General features: G+C 38.5%; 1 protein-coding gene across 1 annotated transcript in view; it reads right to left on the bottom strand.

The window, feature by feature from the left end:
• si:cabz01036006.1 overlaps positions 1–17,153 on the bottom strand; it is a 61,658-nt gene that overhangs the window by 20,429 nt on the left and 24,076 nt on the right. Inside the window, exons 5-9 of the mRNA XM_087260157.1 lie at positions 5,884–6,174; positions 4,568–4,849; positions 3,579–3,872; positions 3,002–3,283; positions 811–1,089 (exon numbers count right to left, since the gene is read on the bottom strand). Coding sequence (XP_087116283.1) covers positions 811–1,089; positions 3,002–3,283; positions 3,579–3,872; positions 4,568–4,849; positions 5,884–6,174 — 1,428 coding nt within the window. The remainder of the gene's footprint in view (positions 1–810; positions 1,090–3,001; positions 3,284–3,578; positions 3,873–4,567; positions 4,850–5,883; positions 6,175–17,153) is intronic.

Genomic DNA, 17,153 nt, shown 5'->3' on the forward strand with positions numbered 1-17,153 from the left:
GTTTCTCCAATCGTCTATTGTCCTGTTTTGGTGAGTCTGTGTGAATTGTATCCTCAGTTTGCTGTTCTTAGCTGACAGGAGTGGCACTCGGTGTGGTCTTCTGCTGCTGTAGCCCATCCACCTCAAGGTTGGACGTGTTGTGTGTTCAGAGATGCTCTTCTGCAGACCTTAGTTGTATTAAGTGGTTATTATTGAGTGAGTTACTGTTGCCTTTCTATCAGCTGAAACCAGTCTGACCATTCTCCTCTGACCTCTGGCATCATCTAGGCATTTGCGCCCACAGAACTGCCGCTCACTAGATATTTTCTCTTTTTTAAACCATTCTCTGTAAACCCTAGAGATGATTGTGCATGAAAATCCCAGTAAATCAGCAGTTTCTGAAATACTCAGACCAGCCCATCTGGCACCAACAACCATGCCACGTTCAAAATCACTTAAATCCCCTTTCTTCCCCATTCTGATGCTCGTCTTGACCATGTCTACATGCCTAACTGCATTGAGATGCTGCCATGTGATTGGCTGATTAGAAATTTGCATTTAGCAGTTGGACAGATGTACCTAATAAAGTGGTCGGTGAGTGTATATGTTGATACTAAATGAACATTGAATAGATTTAAACACTGTGAATAATATTTAACATTTATATCATTTAAGAGTAGCAGACTGTTCAAATGGCTTAGATTTGCTAATAGTCAAAGCCTAATGTAATCTAAAAACATATTTACATTTTATAAAGATTACTGTTGTTGTTGTTGTTATACTGTAATTATTTTGAGCAAACAACAGCACAGTACTTGATAAGGTACTCACCCTTCACTGAGAGAGATTCAGCAGAGCTTGGTTGTGATGAGTGTGGTCTTCGAGATCTCTGTCCTCTACACCAGTACTGACCCTCATTGAACAAAGTAGCTTTAGTGATAGTGAGAGTTTGAAGCTTAGACATCTGTAACACATCTTTTCTTTGTGTGACTTTATACCACTCATGTGTCCAGTCACTGTAACCAGACTCAATCACACACTCCAGCTTGACTGTCTCTCCAGTAAATACTGTACTGGTTGGGTTCACAGTCACTTTAGATGTGGGTAAAGCTGAGAAGAAAAGCAAAAAGTGATTTAAACAATTATTTTAAGTGAAAATAAATATATCTTTGTAAATGTTTCATAATAAGACATAAATGTTTTATTGTATTATGTGCGATTAAAATGTAAGAATCTTTTTAAAACCTGCTGATTCTCGATTCTAATGTAAAATCACCCTAAAGCCTGATTTATTTGACATTTAAGATGAAACTGTCAGTAAATGATTATTTCACACAGGCTTGAGTCACAGACATGCTGAGATGATAACATCCGTCTTTGATGATTCTTTAAATTGGTCTCATTCTTTGGTCTGCAAACCATTGTTTATACTCCCAGTTTGATGCGTATTCAAATCCCCAGGTTCAGACATTTTTATATATATATTTTTTAAATTCAGATTCCTGAGTGGTCTAGCATAATTGCTATAATCTTGCTTAACAAATCTTACACTGACAGCTGAATGTCTGAAGTCTTTGACCACTTTGAATGGTCAAGGACTGCCCATAATGCCAAATGACTGACAGACAAACCAACCCATCAAGTTTCATTTTACGCTGCATGATGTTTAGGGGTGTGGGAATAACACACAATAACAGCTCAGTGTGTAACCAGTAAATTATTTAACCATGGACATCTAAAATGTACAACAAAAACAGTACATAACTCTCCTAAATGATCAGTTAGCAAAACAGAAGGAGATCAGTGGGAAATGTATCTAGACTGTTCTAAGGGCCTACTCACACTATGCCATCCGTATCGAGCCCAGGCCCGTTTCCTGGATTGTTTGAGAAGTGTGAGTGCGCTGAATCGGGCTCAAGCACGGTTCACTTGGCCGGCCCTGGCCCGGTTGGAAGAGGTGGGCCTGAGCGCGGTACGCTTGTGTGTGAGTGCAAAACGCGCCAAAGCTCGAAACTGAAAGCGAGACGTGACTTTAAGGGACTGTTTCATATGGATTTATTAATCAATCTTACTGTTCAATGAACACAAACTGCCGTAGTTTATTAAAGATGCAAACCCCTCACTGCACGACAGCTGCGCCCTTTCAGCAAACCTCCTCATTCCTGCCGCATGAGAGCTTTAGGATTGTTTATGAGCGCCAAAATTGGTGGATGTGTTTGGCGAAATATTTGACTGCATGTCACTGCATATCAAACAACTGAAACGATATAACTAGATAAATCTCTGCTGTGCTGAGCAAGAGCGATTACTGAACAGCACAGCATCGATGACGTAAGCGTGCCCAGGCCCGATTGTAGTGTGAGTGCGGGCCGTCGGGGGAGACGGGAGGGGGGACAAGTGTGCTTTGGCCTGGTTCGAGGCAACTGTACCTAGTGTAAGTACGGCAACTCAGTTCCTTTTTTGGCAACACTTTTCTACATAAAGATTTTAAAGACCGAAGTGTTTTCTTTGTTTTATAAAAGCAAATGGTTTTGTATTTGCAATTATCCACAAATAAAAATAATGCAAATAAATAAGACTTTTCCAGTTTTTAATGTTGTCTTGCTCTTACAGAATTTTATGACCAAATGACAGACAATTTAAAGGTCAATGTCATCAGAAAAAAGAAGTGAGTAAACACATTGGATAGTATGTTGACCTCGCATAAAACAAACCTATGTGTCCCTCATTTATAATCCCATCTCAACATTGTACTGTATGTCCTGCGATGTGACTGCTGTGACTTTTTTTTTTTTTCTGATGAGTGACACAAATATTTACAGCCAATCAGATTCCAGATGACAAAACTGCAGTACACACTTATAACAAACAGGCCATCATTTTCTAATAGCCTTAACAATAATTTAATAATTGTGGGTGTGAGCGGGTGTTAATAACTCATGTAGGCTCAATCAGAAGAGTACAGTGAAAGTTTTCAAAATATTGATCGAAAATGTGGCATGATGTGAATGTGAAGACCAACCTGATAGAGTCAGTGTAACAGCATCACTGATGTCTGATCTCCGAGAGTCTGATCTCTCTCCTCTACATCTGTATTGAACACTGACAGACACAGAATCAGCTCTGAAACTCAACTCTGCCTCTGATGTTGTTCTGTGTGGATTGTGAGTGTCTCCATCTTTAATCCAGCTGTATTTGATCCACTGAATGTTTCCTCCTGTCTGTAAGTCACATGTGAGAGTGACTGTCTCTCCAGTGAACACTCGCTGATCTGGACTCACCTTCACTACAGGCTTTGGTCTCTCTGCATTAATACACACATGAGGAAATCTTGATGAAAACAGCATCACAGTTTCAGAATTACTGAACTCAATAACAAGAAAAAAAGTCTTACAAGAAAAGCGCTTATTAAATAAAACATTTAGTTTGTTTGTAGTTTGCATCGGATACATCTTACATATTTGTATTATATAACCTAAAAGAGATTATGATATTAATATAAAATTAATATTAATAATAATAATCAGAATAGAGTATATACTGTACTGTGCTGAATTCAATAACTGTAGAGTTCAGGAAGACAATAATATTAAACTCACCCATCACTAAGAGAGAAACAGCAGAGCTTGATTGTGATGAGTTTGGTCTTCCAGATCTCTGTCCTTTACATCGGTACTGACCCTGATCAGACTCAGCAGCTTTAGTGATAGTGAGTGTGTCTTTGTATACAGTGTAATGACCATCAGACCACTGTAACTTTACACTGTTTCTGTTTTTATACCACTCATATGTCCAGTCACTGTGAGTAGACTCAATCACACATGTCAGCTTGACTGTCTCTCCAGTGAACACTGGACTGTCTGGTCTCACGTTTAATGTAGATGTGGGCAAGGCTGTGAAGCAAGAAAAAACAAAGTGAAAAATGTACTTTGGAAATTCTTCACCATAGTGTGTTTGTGCATGATTTTATCCAATATTTCACAATCTCAAAACCTGTGAAAAACAAAAACACCATAAAGCAAAAAATCGAGTTCGCTCATGTTTTATCATTATTTGGGCATCACAGTGGCACAGGGAGTAGCATGATCGCCTCACAAGAAGCTGGTTCGAGCCCTGGCTGGGACAGTTGGCGTTTCTGTGTGGAGTTTGCATGATCTCCTTGTGTTGGTGTGGGTTTCCTCCGGGTGCTCCGGCTTCCTCCACAGTCCAAACACATGCGCTATAGGGGAATTGGATAAACTAAATTGTACGTAGTGTATGAGTGTAAATGTGTGTGTATGGGTATTTCCCAGTAATGGGTTGCAGCTTGAAGGGTATCCACTGTGTAAAACATATGCTGGATAAGTGGGGGTTTATTCCACTGTGGTGATCCCTGATTAAAAAAGGGACTAAGCCGAAAAGAAAATGAATGAATGAATGAATAATAATTTATAATGTTAACATTAAAATAAACTTTCAACATAATTATTTAATTAAGTTCACGCAGGGTTGCACATATCCAAAACGTACAGTAAAATTAAATGTTAAGCTATTTTTTATTTGATGCTTTTTTAACACATTATATGACAATATTTACTGAGGTACTCACCATTCACATAGAGATAAACAGAAGAGCTTGATTGTGTTGAGACTGATCTTATGAGTCCTCTACACCAGTACCAACCCTCATCAGACTTAGCAGCTCCTCTAATAGTGAGAGTGTCATTGTTTACAGTTTGATGAGCAGACAACTGCAACATACTGTAATGGTCTTTATACCACTCATATGTCCAGTCACTGTGATCAGACTCAATCTTACATGTTATATTGACTGTCTCTCCAGTGAATACAGCACTGTCTGGTGTCACAGTCATTGTAGCTGTGGGTAAAGCTGAGAAGAAAGACAAAAACAAAGTGACTCAAACATCTCTTTCAGTTAAAATCTCATATTCCATTTTATATATATATATATTTTTTTTTTCTATTTTTCTTGTGCTGTCAATAGTTTCTGATCTGCTGATTATGAAGAGGATCTGACTCAAGTTCTCAGACAAACACCAGCTAAATTCAGCGTTACTCAGGAATGAGTTGTACTGTTTCTACACTGAAAAGTATATTAATAACAGCCTTCTCTGTGTGTATATTGTCACACTGCTGATCATTTCATATTAATGTTTGGTTATTTCAGTTATAATATGCAGCGGTCACTCTCAGTTTGATCTGAACTGTGTGTTAAAATAATTTATCACCACAGCTCAGCATCATCACACTTACTGCATCTAGAAATCACAAGTACCTCTGCTGAAACCGCCGTTTGTTGACCCTGTAGTGAGCTAGTAAGCTTAAAAATATAATGAGTGGACAAGAATGAAAGACATTGATCTTTTGAGCCTACTCTATATTACTTAACTATTCTTATACGCTGCATGATTTTGAAGTGAACTTGACTCATGTCTGATGGTGGAAGGATTAACACATTCATTGCTGAGCAAAGCGAAGTATGTTGATATAAAGAAATACATGAATTAATGTTTGCTATAAAAAGCAATTTAATATGTCCATGCTTGAATTATGAAATGCTATTTGTATTTGTTAATCCAGTTTTTATTGTGCTGTGCGTTGTTGTGAATCACTTCAAGATGTATTGGATGAAGACGCAGTGTAAACATAAGCTAGATTACATTTCTGTGATGAATAAAAACACATTATTTGAGGCTCTCAGACTTCTTTCATAAGTTGTACAGTGTATCTGTTTTATGAAATAAATGTCATGCAGTTCCTTTTTTTGAAAAAAAAATCTAGAAGTGAACTGTTTCATCATTCTTAAATGAAGATAAAAAGCTGATAAAAAAACAACACAAGAAACATTTTGAGTCACAAATAATAATTTTAAATTCACACTTGAGAGATGTGATAAAGCCTCACCTGATACAGTCAGTGTAACAGCATCACTGGTGTCTGATGTCTGTAAGTCTGATCTCTGTCCTCTACAGCTGTATTGACCACTACAATATTCATGATCAGCTGTGAAACTCCACTCTACTGTTGATGGTCTTGTATATGGATAGTTTCGATAGTGAGTGTCTCCATCTTTAATCCAGCTGTATTTGATCCACTGAATGTTTCCTCCTGTCTGTATGTCACATGTGAGAGTGACTGTCTCTCTAATGAACACTCGCTGAGCTGGACTCACCTTCACTACAGGCTTTGGTCTCGCTGCATAAACACACATGAGGAAATATTGATTAATATTATCTTGACATTGCTTTCTTTGATCTAAACATATTTTATGCATGTTTTTTCTGTTTGATATTCCAATCATAATCATGAACAGCCACAACAACACTGACAGAGAGTAAATATCAAATACATAAACCACAGCCTCCTCAAAACACATACAGTGAACTTAATTGTGAAACATCAGATTTTTTTCAAACTCATGTTCTGATTAAAGTGGTGATGACACGAGACATGATATTGTGACATAATGGCTGTATGTTTCAATATATTATTCTGCAAGTGTTAATGTTTAGAACATCTACATTATAACCAAAGCATGTTTAAATTAGGATGTAAAAACACTATTTTGCCAATGAGTCATGCTATGTAACAGAGGTGTACATATTTGCATAAACACGCCTCCTGAGCAGAGACCCCACCCACTCAGAAACTCGCTAACAGACATTTGTCTTCTCTGACAGCAAGGATCCTGTCACATCATATTAAAAGCAAACAGGAGTGATTATAATCACAGATTATGATAAGTACACAATCTACATTCAATACATTCTACAGATATTGTCTCTGTAATTCTCTAGTCTCACCAGCAAGAATAAACAATCAGCTTTACTGACAAGATAGACACGACAATCACCCTTGATCAAATGTACAGCCGCAATTAAAATCACAAGTGATGCTCAATGAACATATTAAAATTATTGTAAAATAAAAAAAGGCATGACCCCTTTAACCAACATCAAACAGTTCAGTCTTTACGAGATTTCTTTAACAAAGTTATTTGTATTGTTATAATTATGATTTTATATATGAATCCAACCTAAATAAATAATTAATTAAAAACTAAAGCATGCTAACGATTACTCCATGACTTGATAAAAAGAAATAAAGTGAAGAAAAAAAACACTATTAGTCAAAACTTTATCCAGGATTTGAATTAAAAATATTTTGAATAGACTGAGATCTAATTTAAATGGAATCAGTGACTGAGATGCTTTATAACTGCAGGATGGTTTGTTCATTTTACAAAAACAACAGTGAAAACCCAAGCAGCAAATTGTGGACTTAAACCACCAGCAAAGAGAATGAGGACTCTGATGTGATCCTTATAGAAGCTATTAAACATTGCACTGCACAGTACCTGTTTCATATGAAGTTCCTACTGCAAAAAAAAAAAAATGCCTTTCTTGCTTAGATTTTTTGTCTTGTTACAATATAGTCCAAATATCTAAAATTTCTTATATCAAGAAGCATTTTCTAGACAAGCAAAACATATTGTCTTGTTTTGAGAAATAATATGCCAATATTAAGTGAGTTTGTCCTTAAAACAAGCCATAGATATATACACTAGATATCGCATAGGGACCCTCAGCATGAGTCAAAAGCGCCGCCACATTGGTACAGTGCTCCCAGGACAAATGTCATTAAACCGCACTTGAAAAGACAGTGTTATTAAGTGAAGATGCGGGACTTTAGCGCTGTCTACGGGTTTAGTAACGAGCAAACAAAGAAAACAAAACACAAAGGCAGAACATTTGATAGGTAATATTAAGTTTTTTTCTGTTTTTGTATGTTCTGAACTTTTGTGCTAATCAGGTAACGTTATTAATAATAACAGTCACTTACTGCATTCACCATACGGCAAAGCAGCTCCAACTCGCACTAAACACTCGGCTTATGCTAGTTTTGTTGAATAAAATCAGCAAACAATGCAAAAGAAATATGACAATGACATGCTGCGCTGCCAGAAACTTGTATTATTGTCGGCTAGTGAAAGAGTCATTTGGGGGATTCATTCACAAACGAATCGCTCCCTCCGTCAGTATGAGAAGTGAAAGCAGGAGAGGAGCTGTGTTTCAGGACACGGGTTATATTAAATTTAACAGGGAGGGTGGATAGTACATTTCTGTACATACAAACACAAGCTTTTTGTCAGGAATGCCCATGCGGTCGCTGATCCATCAATGTAGAAAAGTGATGTAAAATTATAATTTTCGTAATTAGAAAAAAAAAAATACATCCAGGAAAACTCCCAATCATAGATATATGTGTATGTGTGTATATATCTGGCTTTGCATGGCCACAGTCCTCCACTGTACCTTGGTCCCGCATTTCAAAGGAGCGCTACTCTGTAGCAAGATGGCGGCGCTATTGACGCATTCCGTCCAATAGACAACAATAGGCCAGGCGACATCTAGTGTATATATCTATGAAAACAAGCAAAACAATCTGCCAATGGGGTGAGCAAATTAATCTTGTTTTTTTTTTTTTTTTTTTTTTTTTGACATTAGATTATTTTGCTTACCCCATTGGCAGATTATTTTGCTTGTTTAAAGGAAAAACTCACTTGTTTTGAGAAATAATATGCCAATGTTAAGTGAGTTTTTCCTTTAAACAAGCAAAAACATTCACACACGTCTTCTTGGTGAATGCACTTGACTTCATACAACACTACTGCCACCTAGTGGAATACATAATGTACCATTGTTCATTTCATCCCCTTTTTCTCAAGACTATGGGCCCTATCATACACCCGGCGCAATATGGCGCAAGACGCGACGAAATTGTTGCTAGTAGCTAATTGTTTGCTATTTTCAGCTCGGTGCAAAAGTAGTTTTTACGTTTCGCGTCACGCTGTTTAAATAGCCATTGCATTTGTGCTCATATGTGCACCCATAGCAAATATATAAATATATATAAAAAAATAAATAAATAAGCATAATTACAAGTGTATATGTACAGTGGGTGTGTACATAATTACAAATGTCCATGTGCAGTGGGTGTGTACAGTTCAAATAATTGAATCAGTGTAATGTAGTGCAGTGAATATGTGCAAATTTTAAAAGTGCAAATGTAAACAGTGCAGTTATTGCAAGGAGTTTAAGTTAGAGGAGAGTGGGGGTGTATTGGGGGGGTTGGGGGGCAAAAGAGTCAGTAAGGGGCAGAGTCTGGGGGGGAGTCTGAAGCGCCTGCCTGACGACAGGAGAGAAAACAGTCTGTGAGCGGGGTGAAAGGTGTCCTTCAGAATACTGCGTGCTCGGCGCAGACAGTGTTTCCTTTGGATGTCCTCTATGGCTGGCAGTGTGGTCCCTGTGATGCTTTGGGCAGTTTTCACCACTTGCTGCAGTGCCTTACGCTCAGCAACAGAGCAGCTTCCATATCATGTGAGCCTGTTCGTCCCTTCCTGAAGTCCACAATGAGCTCCTTGGTCTTGTTGGTGTTAAGGAGCAGATTATTGTCAGTGCACCAAGTGGCCAGATGCTGTATCTCCTCCCTGTAGGCCGTCTCATCATTGTTGCTAATTAGACCAATCACTGTGGTGTCATCTGCAAATTTGATGATGGTGTTGGATCTATTAACAGGCCTACAGTCGATGGTAAATAGGGAGTAGAAGAAGGGGCTCAGCACACAGCCCTGTGGTACACCAGTGTTGAGGGTGACGGTGGTGGAGCAGATGTGGCCTGATCTAACATCAAGGTCTGTTAGTCAGAAAGTCCATAATCCAGTTGCAGAGTGATGTGTCGATATCCAGGTCTCTAAGTTTGATCAGTAACTTGGAGGGTATGACAGTGTTGAATGCTGAGCTGAAGTCAACAAACAGCATTCCTGCATAAGTGTTTTATTGTCCAGGTGTGTGAGTACAGAGTGCAGTGCTATAGAGACTGCATCCTCTGTACTCCTGTTGCCACGGTAGGCAAACTGATGTGATGTGGATGGCAGTGTGGATGGCAGAGAGTCTTTTAGATGTGCCAGGACCAACCGCTCGAAGCACTTCATGATGACGGGTGTGAGTGCTACAGGGCGGTAGTCATTCAGGCATGTTGGGCTGAAGTGTTTGGGCACTGGCACAATAGAGGTGGTTTTAAAGCATGTTGGCACAGCTGCTAGGTTGAGCAACAGGTTAAAAAATGTCTGTAAATACCCCAGCGAGCTGTTCTGCACATTCTTTGAGGACACGCCCAGGAACACCGTCTGGTCCAGCAGCCTCACACATTAGCCGCATTTCCACTATCGGGCCAGTGCGAGCCAGTGCTTTTATCGGGTCAGGCCGGGCCAATCGCCCGGCAGGTCGAGCAGTGAGGCCGAAATCATGTCGCGTTTCCACTGTCCGGCTAGTAGCTCACAGCGCGTCACGCAAACCCCGCCCACAGAACATCCCCCGAATCGAACGTCACTCAATCCGCCCACTTTAGCAGGAATCAGGCAGATAAAGCACACCACATCACCACGAAACTATGAAAATTAGGACAACCAAAACAAACAAATGACACGTTACTGTACAGCATTACAATGTATGTCTATACGCACATACCTGTTTGTTCTCATTCATCATATTCATTTACTCGCCCACCGACTGTTGGCATCGAAATCCAGTGGTCTTGCCACTAACGGAGGCAATATCATTGTATCCAAATACTTTATAAATAATATTTAAAACATTCTCCTGTGTTTATTGTTTTTAGAAAATATCTAAAATCTTTTTTTTTTCAGAGAGGCTTTTGAAAAATGAAAGTTTATGGCTTTAAAACAGTTTGATATAGTACCTAATTGTTATAGCTAGCTTTTGTTAGTTTTATATTGGTTTCTTTATTCAATGTGATTTTATTATATCTGATATTTGTAATTCTTTAATTTTTTTCAATATAGCTTAGGCTATTTTATCTGGATATGACACTATTGTTTTGAGCCTACAAAAGTGGACACGAAATTTGTGAAGTTTAATGTCTTTCTGTTGTATTCATATAGTGTATTATCTCCAAAATAAATAAAAACAATTAAAAAGAAAAGAAAAAAGCCGCTCGCTGCATCAACAGAGCTATGAAGGGAGCGCTCTTTTCCTCGGTCTCACATTCACATACAGGTATCTAAACACGCACAAACACACATTTGAAACTTGACAAAAACTCTTGAAAACCTTTACCTTTACTAAAAGAGCCTATAATTTGTTCCAGATGTTTTCGTTCCCTTATTCTTATATTTATTTATTTATTTATTTATTTGTTTGGCGCATATACTTATGTGCGATCGGAAAACTGTCCCCACCTCTCCTTTCACTCCACCCCGAAGCCCCAGCTGGCCCTCTTTGGCCCAAGGTATTCGGCGGCCCGAAAAAGGCCGGCCGCGGGCCCCAAGAAAGCCCTCTGTTTGGCCCAATTAGGCCCCGGAAGTGACAGTGGAAACGCAACTGGCCTCGGCTCGCCCTTAACCAGTTTTGATAAAGACGGCTGAGAGTACACTCAGCCTTGGATAAGAAACAGATTATAATTTATGTGTGTGTGTTCTATTTGATTGTTGATCCGTTTCACAGGTCTGGAGTCAGCTCTAATCAGTTTAAGGGATGTCTGACGTTTATGCTTAAGATAATGTTCAGAATTGTACGCACGAACCCCACGTGGAAATTTTCCTAGTCTATCTGTATTTTAATCAATCAGGTTAGAACACCTATATGTATGACGCAGTTAATGACGTTATGTGAGAGTATAATTTTTATTGATTGGTGATTGTAAGCAGAGCGGCCTAGGAACTCATTGAGTGTTGAAGCTGGCTTCTGCTGATGAAACTGCAAACTATCTTCAGTAAACTTGATTTATTTATTTAAATCTCTGACTCCGGCTCTTCTTCATCTACCAGACTAGTCATTCTTTGGGTTAAACTGTAAACTATCCCTACAGTTTTGGTGGAGGACGCGTGGCATTTGTATACTGGTAACACCATTGATCAATCAACAAAATGAAGGTAGGAAGATTTTAAAAAATTATAGACTAGGGAGTGTCTGTGAAGTAGTGGGTAGTAACGGAACGCTGTTGGTTTCTCATTCAGATGGGAATTAAAGGCGCCGGTGGATTCATAGAAATTTGTGGTAGATTTGTGTGGAATCCCTTAGCGAGCTGGTGCATTTTGCGGTACACCTATAGTGATACTGATAAGTGTAACAGTAGGTGAGAGGTGTACCTCCTCGTTCACCCAGAGTTAGAGTACTCAGTTGATGGGTGTGTAGGAGGCTTTTGGGACATTCTCGGGGATAAAACTTGGACTTGGGTTTTTATTTAGTAGTGCACTAAATTAACCCGAGATTGTAATTAGTTCCACCACTGCTATCTTGCTGTTTCACAGACAAGGGCATGCCCGGCTTTAAGAATAGTGTAGATCAGTTTATTAGGGAAATAATGAAATAAAAATAACAAATAACATTATAATAGAGATCCCAGCAGTGGCGCCCCCAGAAAATTTTCTTAGGGGTGGCCAGAAGAGGCCGCACCAAATCTTGGGGTGGCACACACAAAAAAAAATAATGAATTCAGTGTAATGTTATATTTTTGTTTCTGGTAAATGAAATAATGTAGTTTTATTCATTTAATTAATTCTACTTGAAATATTGCAATTTATTCTTTGAAATAATTCAGCAAGTACATGTGCAAACCAAATAAAAATCTATGTTTAGTTTAAAAACAATTTTCATATACTGTATAAATGACTTCTTTTTTTACGTGCCTTTATTGTACATCATACGAGATATGCCATGTCTAAAATTAATGAAGATTAATGAGTTTATTATTCCCAGTGATGGGTTGCAGCTGGAAGGGCATCCGCTGTGTAAAAATGTGCTAGATAAGTTGGCGGTTCATTCTGCTGTGGTGACCCTGGATTAATAAAGGGACTAAGCCGAAAAGAAAATGAATGAAAGAATAATGAGTTTATTAATTACCCAAACAAATGAACAAACTGAACAAAAGGCATTACTATACACACTCACTATACCTAATAATATTATTTATCCATATTGCTTTTTGAACCATTTTATTAATGCAGCTTCTTCTATTGATATACTGTAGCTTAAGGTAAATATTAAATAGCCATTGCTGTCTATTGAAGGTGTGTGTGTGCTGTCAAGGACGATCGGGGAGGGTAGTGGTGGTTCTAGTTTAAATGACACCCTGGGCGAACCACCCTATACACCCCCACCTCTCTTGAATTGTTAGATTTGTTATTCAATAAATATAACAATTTATTTATATTTATTCTAAATAAATACAATTAATATTAATATACAATTATTATTCTAAATAAATAACAGAAATCAGTCCTAAATATTACTGGAAAACAACAACTGGAGTGATATGCCAAGATCACTTAAGAAACCTGCATGAAAATTAATTATGACAATTCTAAAGAAAACAAAAAATGTATTATAGAATTATCTGTGGTCTTAGACCAGATCATGGCTGAGAAATCATGTTATGAAGTCTTACCTCCCTGACTCATTATCCCTCCTTTCTGCTTTAAAGGCATGCTTAGTGAAAGTAACATCATCATCATCATCATCATCATCATCATCATCATATTATATAAACTTTAAACGACTTTCAAAACTCGCTGCGTGCCGACACTTCTGCACAAAAGGCTGTTACTCCGGTTTCACGGCGCATGAGCGGTGCCTATTATGTCGGCGTGCATGCAAACAACCAACCGGGATTCACACAGGAGTGCGTGAGGCGCGCGGGATTGGTTTTCCGCGCGCATGCGTCAGTTTGCTTTCACCAGCATTGAACCAGAGGGGGAGAGCTACGTCAGTAACACCAACAATAATTTAGTGACTGCATTTTATTTATTTATTTATTTATGTATTTATTTATTTATCTAAATATTGGGAATTTATAAGTTCATTTAAATCAATAATGTCAACCGCAAAATTATATTGGGGTGGCCAAAGGGGTGGCCACAGGGGTGGCCAGAGTTTACCGAGGGGTGGCCGTGGCCACCCCTGGCCACCCCTTGGAGGCGCCCCTGGATCCCAGTGGTCACAAAAGTCAGACAAGATACCTAGAAATATCAGGGTGAGGGTGATTGATCAATGATGCACCAATAGCAATCCCGAGAAAATTATGACCCTAACTGGATTGGACCGGTCTGGACAGTTTGCACATCTTGGGATGGTTTGCAGATTCATCAAGCAGAAGCCAAGCGCTGTTGGTAAGATTGCCCTCTCAATTTCTTGTTGCATTTGGTGTTGAACTCTGATATAAAAAGAAATAGATGAGAGCAGAATGCAATAAATTGCTCAGCTAAGCTCTCAGGTATAAAATGATTTTAGAACTGATTTTAAGAAAAAAAAAAAAAGTATTCCTTTGGCATTAAATTTTCATTGAAAAGCTAAAATATAAATATTGAGGGGCTAGTAGCAAAAACTAAGCACAGAAACTGGAAGTAACATTATGGGAATAAAGAATAGCTTATGTTTTGTCTTAGAAAATAAGATTCTGTGTGACTGCACTGTTATCTTGGTTTAGCCCTCACCATGAGCTTGGTTTTGGCTGTAAAAATAACAGAGACATGTCTGAATAAAAATGTGCCATGTAAGTCTGTGCAAACAAGCAGCTTTATGGTTGGATTTATATATTTTTAATAATATATAAGTAACATAAATGGGGGTTTCAAATAATACTTTGATGGATGCAGTTAACCCCTGAAAGATCTAAAAATATTGTTCACTGTAACAGCATTACTTTGAAAATGCATGTCAACCCTGTTTTATGTTTTAGGATGGGCTTGAGTAAAAAGATATTACAGCAAAATTATGTATTGAAGTTAATGTTATGTTTAATGAATGTTTAAATTCAGTAAACATGCATTTTCATTCTGGATTGCTCAAAACTCTCTTTCTCTCTCATTAGATGTCAGCTAAGAGCTGCTATCTGCCTGTTCCATAACAATTGATAAGCACAGTGCTCAGTTGGAAATCACGAACACAGATGCAAATGAAATGTTAGAATGAATACAAAGTTTCTACATTTCAATTTGTATGCACTCATAGAGGTATTAGTAATTAAACATCAAATTTAACAAATAAAAGATTGCAAAATGATTTTGTTTGTTTTCCCAGTGATGGGTTGCAGCTGGAAGGGCATCCGCAGCATAAAAACGTGCTGGATAGGTTGGTAGTTCATTCCGCTGTGGCGACCCCGGATTGATAAAGGGACTAAGGGACTTACTTCGTAAATAAACGAATGAAAATGCTTTTGTTAAAGCATCTTGAAAAACACTAATATACCCCCTGGGCTATAGAGATAATTAATTTGAAGAGTTGTTATTACTGTTTGGAAATTTCTTGTCTTGTCTTCAGTGGTGTATTACTGTTTGTAACTTTTGTCTTATCCTTAGTCTCCACCATCACATACAGGGCCTGATGGCTATACTGAGGTAGCAGACCCTGACACTGAATGGATTAGGGTGACATTTCTTAAAGTCTACAGGCGTTGAGGAACAGGCTCTATAATGGTTTAAGTCATACTTAACTGACCGTTACCAGTTTGTAAATATTAATGGACAGCCTTCACAAGTCAGCCCAGTAAAGTATGGGGTGCCTCAAGGATCAGTTTTAGGCCCTTTACTGTTTACAATTTACATGCTACCTCTGGGAGACATTATTAGAAGACATGGGATCAGCTTTCACTGCTATGCAGATGATACTCAATTATATATTTCAACTAAACCTGACGAGACGTCTCAACTGTCTAATCTAACTGAGTGTATCAGAGACATTAAAGACTGGATGACCAACAATTTTCTTCTCTTAAACTCCGACAAAACAGAATTATTACTTATTGGGCCTAAATCTTGCACACAGCAGATCTCGCAACTCAATTTACAATTAGAGGGGTACAAAGTTAGTTTTAGCTCTACTATAAAAGATCTGGTTGTCATATTAGACAGCAATCTAACTTTTGAAAACCATACATCACATGTCACAAAAACTGCCTTCTTTCATCTGAGAAATATCGCTAAATTACGAAATATGCTATCCATCTCAGATGCAGAAAAGCTAGTCCATGCTTTTATGACTTCGAGACTGGATTACTGTAATGCTCTATTTGCTGGCTGCCCAGCATCCTCTATTAACAAACTTCAATTAGTACAAAATGCAGCTGCCAGAGTTCTGACCAGGTCTAGAAAATATGATCATATCACCCCAATCTTATCATCCTTACACTGGCTGCCTGTTAAGTTTCGTATTGAATTTAAAATATTACTTCTCACCTATAAAGCTCTAAATAATCTAGCTCCTGTTTATCTAACCAACCTTCTGTCTCGCTACGAACCAACTCGCTCTTTAAGATCTCAAAACTTTTCTGGTAGTACCTAGAATAGCAAAATCAAGTAAAGGAGGTCGAGCCTTCTCTTTCATGGCTCCTACACTCTGGAATAGCCTTCCTGATAATGTCCGAGGCTCAGACACACTCTCCCAGTTCAAAACTAGATTAAAGACCTATCTGTTTAGTAAAGCATACACTCAATGCATCACCTAGCGGGTTCCACACAGGCTTCTGCATCTTGCTTATATACAACTATGAACAGCAGCTACCCCAATTATTCTCTTTATTCTCTATTTTCACCTGGGGATACTCATCCCGAGGTCCTCAGATTATGCAGAGTCACTGATTGGATCCAAGACCAGCGACGAGATGATCCCAAGGTTTCCATATACGGGACCAGGCCATATCCTGAGCTGCTGCTGCGCTGATGGTCAAGGGGAGTGGAGAACATGAGTCTGATTCCAGTGACGGTCCAGGGACAGATGAGTCTTCGCTGAGGCCATCTTCCAGCCTTCCACCACGGTGACTGAAGCTTTGCACAAGACTTTTGGCCAGCGGAGAAATTAAAATGGTCATGCCCAACTGAGTCTGGTTCTCTCAAGGTTTTTTTTCTTCACTCCCATCAGGTGAAGTTTTTTTTCCCTCTCCGCTGTCGCCACTGCCTCGCACGGTTCAGGATTGGTAGAGCTACGCATCGATGAATTTACTCTTCAGTGTTTGAACTCTCAGTAATGATTTTAAACCACACTGAACTGAGTTAAACTGAACTGAACTTAAACACTAAAAACTGAACCACACTGATCCAGTTACTATGACCATTTATGTGAAGCTGCTTTGACACAATCTACATTGTAAAAGCGCTATACA

The sequence above is a fragment of the Danio rerio genome, chromosome 7 (genome assembly GCF_052040795.2).
Source record: "Danio rerio strain M-AB ecotype USA chromosome 7, GRCz13ab, whole genome shotgun sequence".
Taxonomy (NCBI): Eukaryota; Metazoa; Chordata; class Actinopteri; order Cypriniformes; family Danionidae; genus Danio; species Danio rerio.